The sequence below is a fragment of the Saccostrea cucullata genome, unplaced genomic scaffold (genome assembly GCF_032062105.1).
Source record: "Saccostrea cucullata isolate Sc308-1 unplaced genomic scaffold, CSIRO_AGI_Scuc_v1 ctg5079, whole genome shotgun sequence".
Classification (NCBI taxonomy): domain Eukaryota; kingdom Metazoa; phylum Mollusca; class Bivalvia; order Ostreida; family Ostreidae; genus Saccostrea; species Saccostrea cuccullata.
The window spans coordinates 22,013-38,220 of NW_026930404.1; the positions used below are offsets into that span (position 1 = coordinate 22,013).

The window sequence follows — 16,208 nt, forward strand, 5'->3', positions numbered from 1 at the left end:
AAATCATTGGAGGCTCGTACTTGAAACATAGATAATTTATACACCATGTAATTAGAAGTTGTGTCATGACCTTGATGAATGCAAATCAAAGGTCACTGACAGAGAGAAAAAATGTTCAAGCATAATTTTGTAATTATGATTCATAAGATGCTCCTCTTGAGAATAGAAGTTGTTCTTATAAGTCAAAAGTTATTATAAAGACTCAAACACACAGCTCACAACAACCTCTCTTCTGAATAACATTTACCATTGTGCAAAATATTTTACATTTTGTAATGTATTATAAGGCTCCCATAGCAAAACAAGACATATGTCTTATATTCTATGAGCTCACACACAGCGGTTTCTGAATAACATTTGATATGACGAGTTATTCCTCTTTGCACTTTACCGTAAAACAATGTATTGCAAAACATGGACATTATGGGAGGCGATGGGTATCATTTAGTGAGCTCATTGCTTTCAGTACCTCTAGTTCAAAATATTAGACGTAAAATATCCATGTTAGAAAAGACTCTCTTTCACTCTGCAAAATTCAAGAAGGGGGGGGGGGGGTCCACCTCTGGAATCACCCCCTTTGGATCTGCCAATGAGTTCATTCATTTTTGCAAGCACTTGTTTGGTTTTTTTTTCATCAGCAGCAGCAACCGATCTTTTTGTGGTTGTGTTATAAAGAACACACGGAGAAATGAGACGTCATTTTTTTTACAGTTCTGTAAACTAACTTAAATGTTATGATAACAGTGGCGGGTTTAAGGGGGGGGGTGTCAAAGTTAGCGTAAATCACAGTTTCGTCTCAAAAAATGTAAATATGTCTACTTGGTAGACCTTATTTTTACCCTTCAAAATCTTAAAAATCCAAGAGCTGGAGACGTAAAGGCAGCCTCAGACCCCTTGCCTAGTTTTGGGACCCCCTCTAACTTCAATTCCTGGATCCACCACAGGATAACATGTATAAAATCATAAGTAAAATATTTTAAAAACTTGCTTCAAACCGAGCATTAATAATTGTTTATATTTTGTTTCAATTTCATCGTCATTTCTCATCAGGTACTTGATAATTTATGGTTATATAAAAAGGGTACTTCCCAGCCGGGGAGTGTGTACGATATGAAAGGAAATCGTGATGATTTTCCCGATAATAATGACGTGGAAAAAGTTGCAAGGTGAATAAAAATGGGAAAGTTTTTCAACTAGTAAAAACTATTTTGAATGTACTGCTGATCGATGTGAATGACAAAAGGATAATTTTCCCTATACATTTTTTCAATCATACGCCTTGTAGTAAATCTTATTTTGAAGAAATCATGGGAATTATCACGTGACATAGATCTAGGGTATCAGCACGTGGTTATCTTGTGAGGTCTACATCTTCATTAATTAATTCTTATCATTGACCTTATTACTTTGATAAATCCAAATTTGATGAACAAATAAACAAAATTTCTATTTATTTAATTAAAAAAATATATTTTATTTATTTTGCTTTGAAGATAGACTGAAATAAAAATGATCTATTTCAGCTCTGGATGTCGTGTTTCCCGTGCATGGATGATTTTAAAATCTTTGATATCTTATGATAAATTTTGCTTAGCCAATTTTATTAATATATACTTAGTATAGACATGTATCAATTTTCTTGTATGTATATGTGATTTTCATTAATTTTTTTTCCATTGCATCAATAGGATTTCGTGGTTAGTGGACATTTTACCTTTTTTTCTTTTTTTTTATGCTTGTCAGGTTTTCTGTGAAAGTACTTTTTTTTTTACACTTAGCCCCCCCCCCCCCACTTTATCGACGCCAATGTTATGATAAAGAAAGGGATTTGATGCTTTTCAATTTTACTTGTAATGTATATAGTATGGGTTTTGATTTTGAACGATTATTTTTTTTTTCCTATGGTGTACATGATGAATAATGTAATAAATTTATAATTAGTGAAAAATGAGTCCAACAAGCCCGGGGGTTGAATATCGGGGGGGGGGGGGGTCCTGTCCACAAGTACCTGCGATGTGTGGTGTTGTCTCCTTGATCTTTCAGGATAACCAGCTTTAAGACACCAAGAAATACTTACCAACACTTACCCCACGGCAAACACATATCATCGGGGTTCTGTCTCTCACTTTTTTTTTTTTACAGTTTAATTATCTTAAAAATGATTTTCCTCTATGATGCGACCGGATCGATAGATCCGGGGTGTATATTGTTTTATGTCTTGTCTGTTTATCTGTTTGTCTTTCTGTCTGTTGTCAACTTAAACATTCGCCATAACTTTTGAACCATAAGAGATACAGACTTTAGATTTGGTATGCATACTCCACTAATAAAATCCTTTCACATGACATCAAGATCAATGACCTTGTGACCTTGACTGTGACCTTTATGCTAAAAATAACTTTGTACACTTTTTACCATAACTTTTGAACCATAGGAGATAGGAAATTCATATTTGGTATGCATACTCCACCAATTAAGTTCTTTCAAACGACACCAAGCTCAATGACCTTGTAACCTTGCCTGTGACCAATATGCTAAAAATAGATTTTTTTCTTTGTTGCTTCCGGGCGCATAGTGTTTCACAAACACATCTTGTTTTTGTCCTGTTTTGTCCTTTCTGTTTGTCTGTCTGTTGTCAACTTTAACCTTCGCCATAACTTACAAATCATAAGAGATAGAAACTTCATATTTGGAATGCATTGGTATGCACTAATAAAGCTCTCTCAAATGACATCAAAGTCAATGACCTTTTGACATTGACTGTGACCCCCAGTTTAGACTCTTTGAGAGTCAATTGTATTATATGTTGTACATGTATACACGGTATCTAACCCACATACTAAAAAAACCGGAATATATGCTAAAAATAGCTTTTTCGACTTTTCCCATAACTTTTGAACCATAGGAGATAGGGACTTCATATGTGATATGCTTACTCCACTAATAAAGTTCTTTCAATTGACATAATGTCAATGAGCTTGTGACCTTGACCGTATTGGCGTAACCTATATGCTAAATATAGCTTTTTCGAACTTTGTTGCCGCGGGGCGCATAAGTGTTTCACAAACTCATCTTGTTTAACTCCATTTGTGTGCAGGAAATCCTATAATTTTATTTTTTAAATTTTGGAAGACTACGTACCTTATTTGATGTTTGAAACTTTTTGTCTTTTATCTCATGCATAACCGAAATCTCTTTCACAACTGAATTACCGCATGTATGGGCGATGTTATCTATTTCGAATATTTGTCAAACAATACACAATTCGAAGTCCAAATTTCGTTGAATAGGATGCATGTGTTGCATACTCATGGTGGACATTGAATTTTAAAGTAGGAAATACTTTTTTCAATCAGCGTTTTTGCTCAATAAAAGCCATTGCGAAAAACAAATATCGTTGCAAAAAAATCGACAATCATTGCATTTTATGAGAGGTATGTGAAATTAAAGGATTTGAATATATGAAATTATTTTGCTATGGAATCAAAATTTCTTAAAAAGTAAAAAATTGCACAATCAATCATGTGATTCTGTGAAATTCATATCAAATTTCATTCAGTGGTATGAGTAGGGTTGGAATTATTCGCATCAAATGCACAACCGGAAATCGATCTCTTTTGATTGTTATACACAACTGCTGTTTGTGCAGCTGATTGATTAACATGCGTGTTGAATGATCTCTGAAAAGGGTAAACAAAAAGAGAAAAGGTAAATGAAATGACAATATATTTATATTTAAAATTGACAAGCATGTATATATGAAGAATATGTCGAAAATTTGAATTTTCTTTTTAAAGTTTATTCATGTATACAGATCAAAAGTAGAATGATGCAACATTGTGTTTTGTGCTTATACAGCACTTGACTAAAGTCCATACACGCAACTATATTCATGCCGGATACACACTATGGTTACAACTACTAATTTTACCCCATTTCATTGACCAGCAAAAAAAATATCATCCGGTTTTTAAAAATAGCATTATAGTTTTGTTTTACTAAATTCTTTGGGGTGTTCATGGAGTGGAATGGGGTTATTATAGCCATAAATGGAAATGACCTCAAGAGGCATATTAAACACACCATAAAATTGATGTATAATCATGGAAAACTACTTTTTAGCGCGTAGTAGACAGGGTGTAAAGTGCTAAATATATAACCCTTTATGAAGAGAAAGTGAAAAAAATTTAGGGGCATTTGATGCCAACAAGGACTTGCATTGACTATGAATGCTGAGAGCTTGATAAAGGTTAAAATTGATTGATTGTATAATCGCTAGAATTCTTAACTCTGCCGCCACTTGTCGGTGGAGAGCTGCAAATTTTGTCCAGTACTCGGCACTTAGGGCCATTGAGCAGAGAAGGATCTTTTTCGTGCCAACACCTTCTGCGACACGGGACCTCGGTTAATTAGTACGGTCTCATCCAAAGGACCGGTCTTCACGTCCCACAGTGGGATTCGAACCCTTGACGTATTGATTGACTCCTTACTTCAAGATTTCTAGAAAAGAACTCTTGCACACAAAACTTTTTTTATGCAATCATTTTTGGAACTCAGCCTCATTTATATATTTGACGAATTTTACAAAATAACGTAACTAAGACAAAAAAATTCAAATGATAAAATTTCAAAACAAATGAATAAGACTCTTTAAAATTGAAATAAAGATCTTATGTGGTAAGTTCTCTTGTAAAAAATCTTATACAATTAGCAATAAGGAAGACTCCTATTTATTTTTCAATCTAAAATTTCGTTGCTAGGGACAAAGGCTTATCGAGATTTGTCTGTCATGGAATAAAGACTGACAAAAGTCTTGCAGAGAGTTCCAAGATACATATGCCCCATCTTTAGTGAAGCGGGAACTAAAAATTCATAATTGGAATTAAAATAGGACATAATATTATAAGTAAATACATGTATTAATGTTTCATACATTAAATGTACATAAAGTGATAAAATGTTCTCTTAAAACAGGGATGTTGAAATTATTTGTTAAAGGTAATTTTTGATAAATTATCGTTTTAGTTATAAGACCTATTTTTTCCACATTTTGTAATTTTTCAGGTTTGAAAAAAACACAAAGCAGTATAGCTCTTTGAAAATTTCATGGTGCAAATTCAAGGAACAACCATTACATTTTCATGTTTTTGTCAGATACCAAATATCAAATGTTTTTATGGGCACAAATATGAATTATCATATTTTATATATATCGTTCAAAATAATTTGGGGGTACCCTCCGTTCATTTTATGACAAAATCCAAAGGCCATGCACAGAGTCAAAGCTATCAAGTCTGAAATATAGGAAGGTTCAGTTAATATATTGTTTGAACATAGAAAAAAAGGTACGCTTGTAAATTATGAATCTGTTGACAGTTGAAAGAATAGGGTCGATAAACGCATAACAACAATATAAGCATAAGAATGGAATCCTTAAATAATATTTTTAATAATAAATTGGAATTAATCTATGAATTTACGTTTTTACCTAAATTTTTATCGGAGGATAAGTTCTTGTAACGTTTAAAGCTTTCTTAGCGACAAGATATTATCAGTCTTTTATAGGAAAGTAATTGAAAAACGATTTTACTTTGGAAGTCTCATTTAAAATAGGAATTTTATGTAAATAATTTTTAAGTTTTCTTTTATAAGTATATCAAAAAAAAAATGGTATAATCAAAACGTCTAAAGAATCACATTTCAAAAGAGTCTTAAACACAGGCGACAATGATATTTCAATTTGGAGTCATGTCCAATGAGAAGGAATGAAAAAAGAGAATATTTATACTAGAACTTTTCAAGTTTTTGATGAACGCACATAATTTAAACGACTCGTACAATGAAAATTTGCACAAGACACATACAGTAAATTTGAACGAATAAATCCATTTTGATTAAATCAGTAAAACAAGCTGATGTGTTAATTAGCAGAATAAATTATTGTTTCCAATACTTTTATGTCTCATTACTTTTACAATTAAAGGATGAATTGTTAAGCCATAATATATCTTTTCAAGTTTGATCCCTTACACAGCACTGCGTTTTGCATTTGTTAAAAAACAAAGCTGCATTTTCAAAATTGTGTTCCACGCAATATCTCGAATATACCCCAAATCCCCAAAGATAAGTGTTATCTAAGCATTATGTAGAATTACATCTTTTATATAGAGAATCATGTAGAATTACAGTTTTTAGAAAATTACATGTATATTGTAATACTAGAATCGAATAATGGTGGTTTTAAGACAAAAGTAGGTTTTCCCATTCTCTTGATTCTTTTAAGCTCATTTTTAATCACGAAAACCTACAAAATCACGTCTTTTTTGTCAAATTTTAGGAAGAATTTAAAGGGGAAATAATAGGTGCCGTTACCATAGCAACGTGACATTTTTAAAAATATAAAACCATTAATTATGTGACAATATGAATACACACAAAAAGTTTCATTAAAATTGAAATTCTAGTGTGGCCAGGCATTATTGATATTGTTTGATAATTACAGAGAACTGATATTAAGCCTTCACAATGAAATTTTACAACTCCCTTTGAAACAACTCTCCATGACCGAAATAAGACCCCTGTTGATTATGATACCAAAAGACCAAGATCATAAATTCATACACACTGTTTTTTGTATAAAACTTTCATTTCTGAGTTTTTTCTCAAGGTTAAGCTTTTGCAATGAAATTTTATGCTAGTACTCCCTAAGACCCTGCCCCAGCCCGTCACCCTCCCCAGGCCGTCACCGTGCCCCACCCCTTTAGATCTTTGTGCTCTTTTTCTTACTTAAGTGGCGGACAAAGGTTCTCTGAATTAATTCATTTTAACTAATGTCAACAGACAATTAAAATTTTCAAAAGATTATTTATCTATAAAACCTACTAGTGACCAATGGTAGATTCATTTGAAAGAAGAAAAAAATACACTGTTTCGCTCTGTTAGAGCTCATCAGGCCGCCTTGCAGACGACGACAGCATTCTCTTCTGGGTCTTTTTGTCCATAACATAACAGCACAAACATTGGTGATCAGTTATCCTCTCTGGGTCTCTGATTGGTCCATAACATAACAGCACAAACATTGGTGATGCAGCAGTTATCCTCTCTATATATTTTGTTGGTGATAAAAGGGTAATAAACTGCTCCTGGATTGGTCTGGAATACATCTTATAAGTTCCGTCAGAATGACAATTTACAAGTACACCTCCCAATTTCTAGTAATGGCCTCAAACAGTGTTGTCCCTTCTAACTCATTGACTGAGTGTCGTCCCTTGTAACTCTTTTGTCAGAGTGGTTTCTCTTACATCTCTTTGACAGAGTGACATCACTTATAAGTTTTTGACAGAGTGGTTTCCTTTGTAACTCTTTGACAGATCCTGTCTCTGTCTCTTTAATTTTCTCTTGTTGATAAAAATCTGGCAACAAAATGTCTTCTCTGTATTCTAAAAATCTTCTGTAGCTCTTTATTAAATCCTGTCTCTGTAGATAAAAGTCTCTGTAGTTCTAAATGTCTGTCTCTGTTATTCTAGATTCTGTCTCTGTAGTTCTAAATCCCGTCTCTGTAGTTCTAAATCCCGTCTCTGTAGTTCTAAATCCTGTCTCTGTAGTTCTAAATCCCGTCTCTGTAGTTCTAAATCCCGTCTCTGTAGTTCTAAATCCCGTCTCTGTAGTTCTAAATCCCGTCTCTGTAACTCCTGATCATGCCTCTGTAGTTCTTAATGATGCCTTTGTAGCCTTAATCCTGTCTCCGTAGTTTTAAATTCTATCTTTGTAACTCTGAATCCTATCTCTGTACATTTTGCTTTAAATTCTGACTTCATTGTAGATAAAACTCCAGACTTGAATCCTGTGTTGGTATAAAATCTCCGTAGGTCTTTATCTTTATTTGGTATAACACCAATCAATAAATCCTGTCTCTGTATTTCAAAATATTGACTCTGAAGCGCTAAAACCTGACTCTGTATCTCAAAATACTGACTCTGTATCTCTAAATACTAACGGTGTCTCTGTAACTCTAAATACTGACTCTGTAGCTCTAAATACTGACTCTGTAGCTCTAAATACTGACTCTGTAACTCTAAATACTGACTCTGTAATACTGACTCTGTAGCTCTAAATACTGACTCTGTAGCTCTAAATACTAACTCTGTAACTCTAAATACTGACTCTGTAACTCTAAATACTAACTCTGTAACTCTAAATACTGACTCTGTAACTCTAAATACTGACTCTGTAGCTCTAAATCCTGACTCTGTAGCTCTAAATACTGACTCTGTAGCTCTAAATACTGACTCTGTAGCTCTAAATACTGACTCTGTAACTCTAAATCCTGACTCTGTAGCTCTAAATACTGACACTGTAACTCTTAAGCATGTCTCTGTAACTCTAAATCATGTCTCTATAACTCTAAATACTGAGTCTGTAGCTCTAAATACTAACTCTGTAACTCTAAATCATATCTCTGTAACTCTAAATACTGACTCTGTAGCTCTAAATACTATCTCTGTAACTCTAAATACTGACTCTGTAACTCTAAATTCTGTCTCTGTAACTCTAAATACTAACTCTGTAACTCTAAATACTGTCTCTGTAACTCTAAATACTAACTCTGTAACTCTAAATACTGTCTCTGTAACTCTAAATACTGACTCTGTAACTCTAAATACTGACTCTGTAACTATTTATACTGACTCTTTAGCTCAAAATACTGACTCTGTAACTTTTCTAAATCTAAATACTGACTCTGTAACTCTAAATCCTGACTAGGTAGCTCTAAATACTGACTCTGTAGCTCTAAATCCTGACTCTGTAGCTCTATATACTGACTCTGTAACTCTAATACTGACTCTGCAGCTCTAAATACTGACTCTGTAACTCTAAATATTGTCTCAGTAGACTTAATACTGACTCAAATACTAACTCTGTAACTCTAAATCACGTCTCTGTTACTCTACATTATGTCTCTGTAACTCAAAGTCCTGACTCTGTAGCTCTAAATACTGACACTGTAACTCTAAATCCTGACTCTGTAAATCTTAATCCTGCTTTTGTAACTCTAAATACCGATTGATTTTTTAGCTCTAAATCCTGTTTCTGCTACACTAATCCGGTCTCTGTAAATCTTAATCCTGCTTTTGTAACTCTAAATACCGATTCTTTAGCTCTAAATCCTGTCTCTGCTACTCTTAATCCGGTCTCTGTAAATCTTAATCCTGCTTTTGTAACTCTAAATACCGATTCTTTAGCTCTAAATCCTGTCTCTGCTACTCTTAATCCGGTCTCTGTAAATCTTAATCCTGCTTTTGTAACTCTAAATACCGATTCTTTAGCTCTAAATCCTGTTTCTGCTACTCTTAATCCGGTCTCTGTAAATCTTAATCCTGCTTTTGTAACTCTAAATACCGATTCTTTAGCTCTAAATCCTGTCTCTGCTACTCTTAATCCGGTCTCTGTAAATCTTAATCCTGCTTTTGTAACTCTAAATATCGATTCTTTAGCTCTAAATCCTGTCTCTGCTACTCTTAATCCAGTCTCTGTAAATCTTAATCCTCCTTTTGTAACTTTAAAAGCGATTCTTTAGGTCTAAAGATTGTCTCTGAAGCTCTAAATCCTGTCTCTGTATCTTATAATATCGACTTTGTAACTCTAAATACTGACCCTATTTCCTGTCCATGTAGTTCTAATTACTTATGCTGTAGCTCTAAATACTGACGCTGTAGCTCTAAATACTGATTCTGTAGCTCTAAATACTATCTTAGTCTGTAACTCTAAATCCTTTCTCTGTAGATCTATTTACTGTTTTTGTAACTCTAAATACGGACTCTTTAGTTCTAAATATCGACTCCGTGGCTCTAAATATTGACTTTGTATCGATCTAAATAATGATTCTGTAACCCAACATATTATCTCTGTAACTCAAAATCCCGACTCTTTAGCTCTAAATACTGGCTTTGTAGCTCTTAATGCTGACTCTGTAGCTCTAAATACTGTTCCTGTTGTTTGTGTCGTTCTAAATAAAGATTCTGTAGCCCTACATACTATCTATGAACTCTTGATTCTGTCTCTGTAGATCTAAATCCTGTCTCTGTTACAGTATTTCTAAAAACTGTCTCTGTAACTCTAAATACCGACTCTTCAGTTCTTAATACCGAATCTAAATCATATTCCTGTAGCTTTTAATTTTTTCTATGTATCTCTTAATACTAATATTAATATTAATGCTGTAGCTCTAAATACTGTCTCTGAGTCTAAATACTGACTAAATCCTGTCTCTGCAACTCTTAATACTGATTCTGTAACTCACAACACAGACTCTGTATCTCATAATACAGACACTGTAGTTCAAAATAATGACTCTGTAGCTCTTAATCCTGTCTCATTATCCCAAAATCCTGTCTCTGTAGTTCTAAATCCTGTCTCTGTGAGTCTAAATACTGTCTCTGTAACTCTACATCCTGTCCCTGTAACTGTACATCCTGTTCCTGTAGATATCATTTCTGTATCTGTAGTTCTACATACTAGTCCTGTAGCTCTAAAAACTGTCTCTGTAACTCTAAATATCCTGTCTCTGTAACTCTAAATATCCTGTCTCTGTAACTCTCTTCGTTTCCAAATACTGGCTCTAAATCCTGTCTGTGTAACTCAACATCCGGTCTCTGTAACACTAAATACTGAATCTGTAGCTGAAAATCATGTCTTCGTATTTCTAAATCCTGTCTCTGCAGTTCTATATACTGTCTCTATTACACTAGATAACGACTCTGTAGTTCTAAAATAATGACGTTGAAGCCCTTCATACTGCCTCTGTACCTAAAAACCCTTTTTCTGTAACTCTAACTCCTGTCTTTGTAACTCTAATACTGACTCAGTAACCCTAAATCCTGACTCTGTAGCTCTAAATCCTCTCTATTTAGTTTTAAATACTGATGCTGTAGGTCTAAATACTGACTCTGTAGCTCTAAATACTGACTCTGTAGTTCATTATACTGACTCTAAAGCTTTAAATCCTGTCTCCGTATCTCTAAATTCTGACTCTGTAGTTTAAATACATACTATCTCTGTAACTGTAAATCCTGTCTCTGTTGTACTAGTACTTCTAAATACTGATTCTGTAGCTCGACCTAATTACTATCTCTGTAACTGTAAATCCTAACTCCGTAACTTTTAATATTGATTCTGTAGTTTTAAATACTATCTCTGTTACACTACTTACTAGTATACTATCTCTGTAACTTTAAATCCTGTCTATATAGTTCTAAATACTGCCTATGTAAGATTAAATACCGACTCTTTAGTTCTAAATACTAACTCTGAATCCTGTCCCTGTAGCTCTAACCTTTCTCAGTGTCTCTCTTAATTAATACGTATCCTGTAGCTCTAACTACCGTCTCTGTAACTCTAAATACCGACTCTTTAGTTCTAAAAACTGACTCTGAAACTCTTAATCCGGACTGTATACTTCTAAAATTCCTCTATTTAGTATTAAATACTGATGCTGTAGCTCTAAATACTGACTCTGTAGTTCATTATACTGACTCAGAACTTTAAATCCCGCCTCATCGTTTCTAATAATCTCTAAATTCTCTATCTCTGTAGCTCTAAATACTATGTCTGTAACTCTAATTACTATCTCTGTAACTCTAAATCCTGTCTCTGTAGTTTATAATACTGATTCTGTAGCTTTAAATACTGACTCTGTAGCTCAAATCCTATCCCTGAAACTCTAAATCCTCTCTATGTATTTCTAAATACTGATGCTGTAAAAAATGACGCTTTAGCTCATTATACTGACTCAGTAGCTTTAAATTCTATGTGTCCATATATCAACATACTACAATCTGTAGTTCTTAATATTAAAGCTGCAGCTCTACACACTGTCTCTCTTACTCTAAATCTTGTCTCTGTAGCTCTACATTCTGTCTCTGTAACTCTAAATACTCTCTCTTTTACTTTTCATCATGTCTCTATAATTCCACATACAGTCTCTATAACTCAAAATACCGACTCTGTAGTCCTTTATACTGTCTCTATAGCTAAACACCCTGTCTCTGTGGCTCTAAATACTGCCTCTGTAACTCTAATTGCTGTCTCTATAGCTCCACATACTAATCTTTTAGCTCTAAATACTTTTTCTGTAACTCTAAAATCTGTCCTTGTCACTCTCAAAACTGACTCTATTGTTCTAAATACAGACTGTAACTCTTATGTACTGACTCTAAATCTTGTCTATGTATTTCGAAATACTGATATTGTAGCTCTAAAATTACTGCCTCTGTAGTTCTAAATGCTATCTCTGTAACTCTAAATCCTGCCTCTATAGCTCTAAATGCTATCTCTGTAACTCTAAATCCTGCCACTAAAGCTCTAAATACTTTCTCTGTAAACTCTAAATCCTGCCTCTGTAGTTCTAAATACTATCTCTGTAAATCTACATCCTGCCTCTGTAGCTGTAAATAATGACTCTGTAACTCTAATACTATCTCTGTATATATCTCTGTAACTCAAAATCCTGTCTCTGTAGTTCTAAATATAATCTCTGTAACTCTAAATACTGACTGTATTTCTAAATACTATCTCTGTAACTCTAAATATCCTCTAACTCTCTGTTAGCTCTAAATACTATCTCTGTAACCTTAAATACTGACTCTGTAGTTCTAAATACTATCTCTCTAACTCTAAATCCTGTCCCTTTAACTCTAAATAATTACTCTGTAGCTCTCAATACTAACTCTGTAAATCTAAATACTGTCTCTGTAACTCTAAATACTGCTTCTGTAGCTCTAAATACTATCTCTGTAACTCTTAACCCTGCCTCTGTAGCTCTAAATATAATCTCTGTAACTTTAAATACTGCCTCTGTAGCTCTAAATACTATCTCTGTAACTCTAAATCCTGCCCCTATAGCTCTAAATGCTATCTCTGTAACTCTAAATCCTGCCTCTGTAGTTCTAAATACTTTCTCTGTAACTCTAAATCCTGCCTCTGTAGTTCTAAATACTATCTCTGTAACTCTAAATCCTGCCTCTGTAGTTCTAAATACTATCTCTGTAACTCTAAATCCTGCCTCTGTACTCTAAATACTATCTCTGTAACTCTAAATACTATCTCTGTTACTCTAAATACTATCTCTGTTACTCTAAATACTATCTCTGTAACTCTAAATACTATCTCTGTAACTCTAAATACTGTCTCTGTTACTCTAAATACTATCTCTGTAACTCTAAATCCTGCCTCTGTAGATCTTAATACTATCTCTGTAACTCTAAATCCTGCCTCTATAGTTCTAAATACTATCTCTGTAACTCTAAATCCTTTCTTATTTCCTTTAAATACTATGTCTGTAACTCTAAATACTGCCTCTGTACCTTTAAATACTATCTCTGTAACTCTAATTCCTACCTCTGCAGCTCTAAATACTATCTCTATAACTTTAAATCCTGATTCTGTAGTTTTTAATACTATCTCTGTAACTCTAAATTCTATGTCTGTTCCTCTAAATTCTATGTCTGTTCCTCTAAATACTATCTCTGTAACTCTAAATACTTTCTCTGTAACTCTAAATACTATCTCTGTTCCTCTAAATACTATCTCTGTTCCTCTATATACTATCTCTGTTCCTCTAAATACTATCTCTGTAACTCTAAATCCTGCCTCTATAGCTCTAAATGCTATCTCTGTAACTCTTGATCCTGCCTCTATAGTTTTAAATACTATCTCTGTAACTCTAAATCCTGCCTCTATAGCTCTAAATGCTATCTCTGTAACTCTAAATCCTGCCTCTATAGTTCTAACTACTATCTCTGTAACTCTAACTCCTGCCTCTGTGCCTCTAAATACTATCTCTGTAACTCTAAATCATGTCTCTGTGACTCTAAATACTATCTCTGTAACTTTAAATCCTGCCTCTTTAGTTCTAAATACTATCTCTGTAACTCTTAATCCTGCCTCTGTAGTTCTAAATACTATCTCTGTAACTCTAAATCATGCCTCTATACGTCTAAATCCCTCCTCTGTAACTCTAAATCCTGCCTCTGTAGTTCTTAATACTTTCTCTGTAACTCTAAATCCTGCCTCTGTAGTTCTAAATACTATCTCTGTAACTCTAAATCCTGCCTCTGTAACTCTAAATACTGCCTCTGTAGTTCTTCATACTATCTCTGAAACTCTAAATCCTGCCTCTGTAGCTTTAAATATTATCTTTGTAACTCTAACTCCAGCCTCTGTACCTCTAAATACTATCTCTGTAACTCTAAATACTTTCCCTGTAACTCTAAATACTTTCCGTGTTCCTCTAAATACTCTCTCTATTCAATCCTGCCTCTCTAAATACTTTCTCTGTAACTCTAAATCCTGCCCCTGTAGCTTTGTAACTCTAAATACTATCTCTGTAACTCTTAATACTATCTCTGTAACTTTAAACACTATCACTGTAACTCTAAATCCTGCCTCTGTACCTCTAAATACTATCTCTGTAACTCTTAATCCTGCCTCTTTAGTTCTAAATACTATCTCTGTAACTCTTAATTCTGCCTCTTTACCTCTAAATACTATCTCTGTAACTCTTAATTCTGCCTCTACCTCTATCTCTGTAAAACTCTGCCACTATCTCTGTAACTCTTAATTCTGCCTCTTTACCTCTAAATACTATCTCTGTAACTCTTAATTCTGCCTCTTTACCTCTAAATGCTAACTCTGTAACTCTTACTCCTGCCTCTTTACCTCTAAATACTATCTCTGTAACTCTTAATTCTGCCTCTTTACCTCTAAATACTATCTCTGTAACTCTTAATTCTGTGTACTATCTCTGTAACTCTAAATTCTGCCTCTTTACCTCTAAATACTATCTCTGTAACTCTTAATTCTGCCTCTTTACCTCTAAATACTATCTCTGTAACTCTTAATTCTGCCTCTTTACCTCTAAATACTATCTCTGTAACTCTAAATACTATCTCTGTAACTCTACATACTATCTCTGTAACTCTTAACTCTCTCTCCGTAACTCTAAACACTATCTCTGTAGCTCTAAATACTGATTCTGTACTTCTAAATACTATCTCTGTAACTCTTAATTCTGCCTCTTTACCTCTAAATACTATCTCTGTAACTCTTAATTCTGCCTCTTTACCTCTAAATACTATCTCTGTAACTCTTAATTCTGCCTCTTTACCTCTAAATACTATCTCTGTAACTCTTAATTCTGCCTCTTTACCTCTAAATACTTTCTCTGTAACTCTAAATCCTGCCTCTGTAGATCTTAATACTATCTCTGTAACTCTAAATCCAGCCTCTGTGCCTCTAAATACTATCTCTGTAACTCTAAATCCTGCCTCTATATCACTAAATGCTATCTCTGTAACTCTTAATCTTGCCTATATAGTTTTAAATACTTTCTCTGTAACTCTAAATCCTGCCTCTGTACCTCTAAATACTATCTCTCTGTAACTCTAAACTCTTAATTCTGTCTCTGTACCTTTAAACACTATCTCTGCTGCTCTAACTACTGTCTCTGTAACTCTAAATACTATCTCTGTAACTCTAAATACTATCTCTGTAACTCTAAATACTATCTCTGTAACTCTAAATACTGTCTCTGTTCCTCTAAATACTATCTCTGTAACTCTAAATACTGTAACTCTACACACTATCTCTGTTACTCTTAATACTATCTCTGTAACTCTAAATAGCATCTATGTAACTCTTTACCCTGTCTCTGTAACACTTTATCCTGTCCCTGTAACTCAAAACACTATCTGTGTAGCTCTAAATACTATCTCTGTAACTCTAAATACTATCTCTGTTCCTCTAAATACTATCTCTGTAACTCTAAATACTATCTCTGTTCCTCTAAATACTTTCTCTGTACCTCTAAATACTATCTCTGTAACTCTAAATACTTTTCTAATCCTGTATCTACAACTCTAATATGAATCTGTACCTCTAAACTATCTCTCTAAATCCTCTCTGTAACTCTAAATACTATCTCTCTCTCTGTAACTCTACTATCTCTGTAACTCCTCTCTGTACCTCTAAATACTATCTCTGTAACTCTTAATCTGCCTCTTTACCTCTAAATACTATCTCTGTAACTCTTAATTCTGCCTCTTTACCTCTAAATACTCTCTCTGTAACTCTTAATTCTGCCTCTTTACCTCTAAATACTCTCTCTGTAACTCTTAATTCTGCCTCTTTACCTCTAAATACTATCTCTGTAA

At 33.8% G+C, this 16,208-nt stretch overlaps 1 protein-coding gene across 1 annotated transcript; it reads right to left on the reverse strand.

Annotated features, from left to right (window-relative positions):
• Nucleotides 1-7,517: 7,517 nt before the first annotated feature.
• On the reverse strand, nucleotides 7,518-15,365 carry LOC134228462 (trichohyalin-like; the record flags this gene model as incomplete). The annotated part of the gene is made up of 6 exons (XM_062710123.1): nucleotides 7,518-7,703; nucleotides 9,148-9,557; nucleotides 10,036-10,081; nucleotides 10,301-10,331; nucleotides 10,516-10,679; nucleotides 14,964-15,365. Coding segments are annotated over 6 exons (1,239 nt in total), but the record flags the coding sequence as incomplete, so codon positions are not given.
• Between the last annotated feature and the right edge of the window lie 843 nt (nucleotides 15,366-16,208).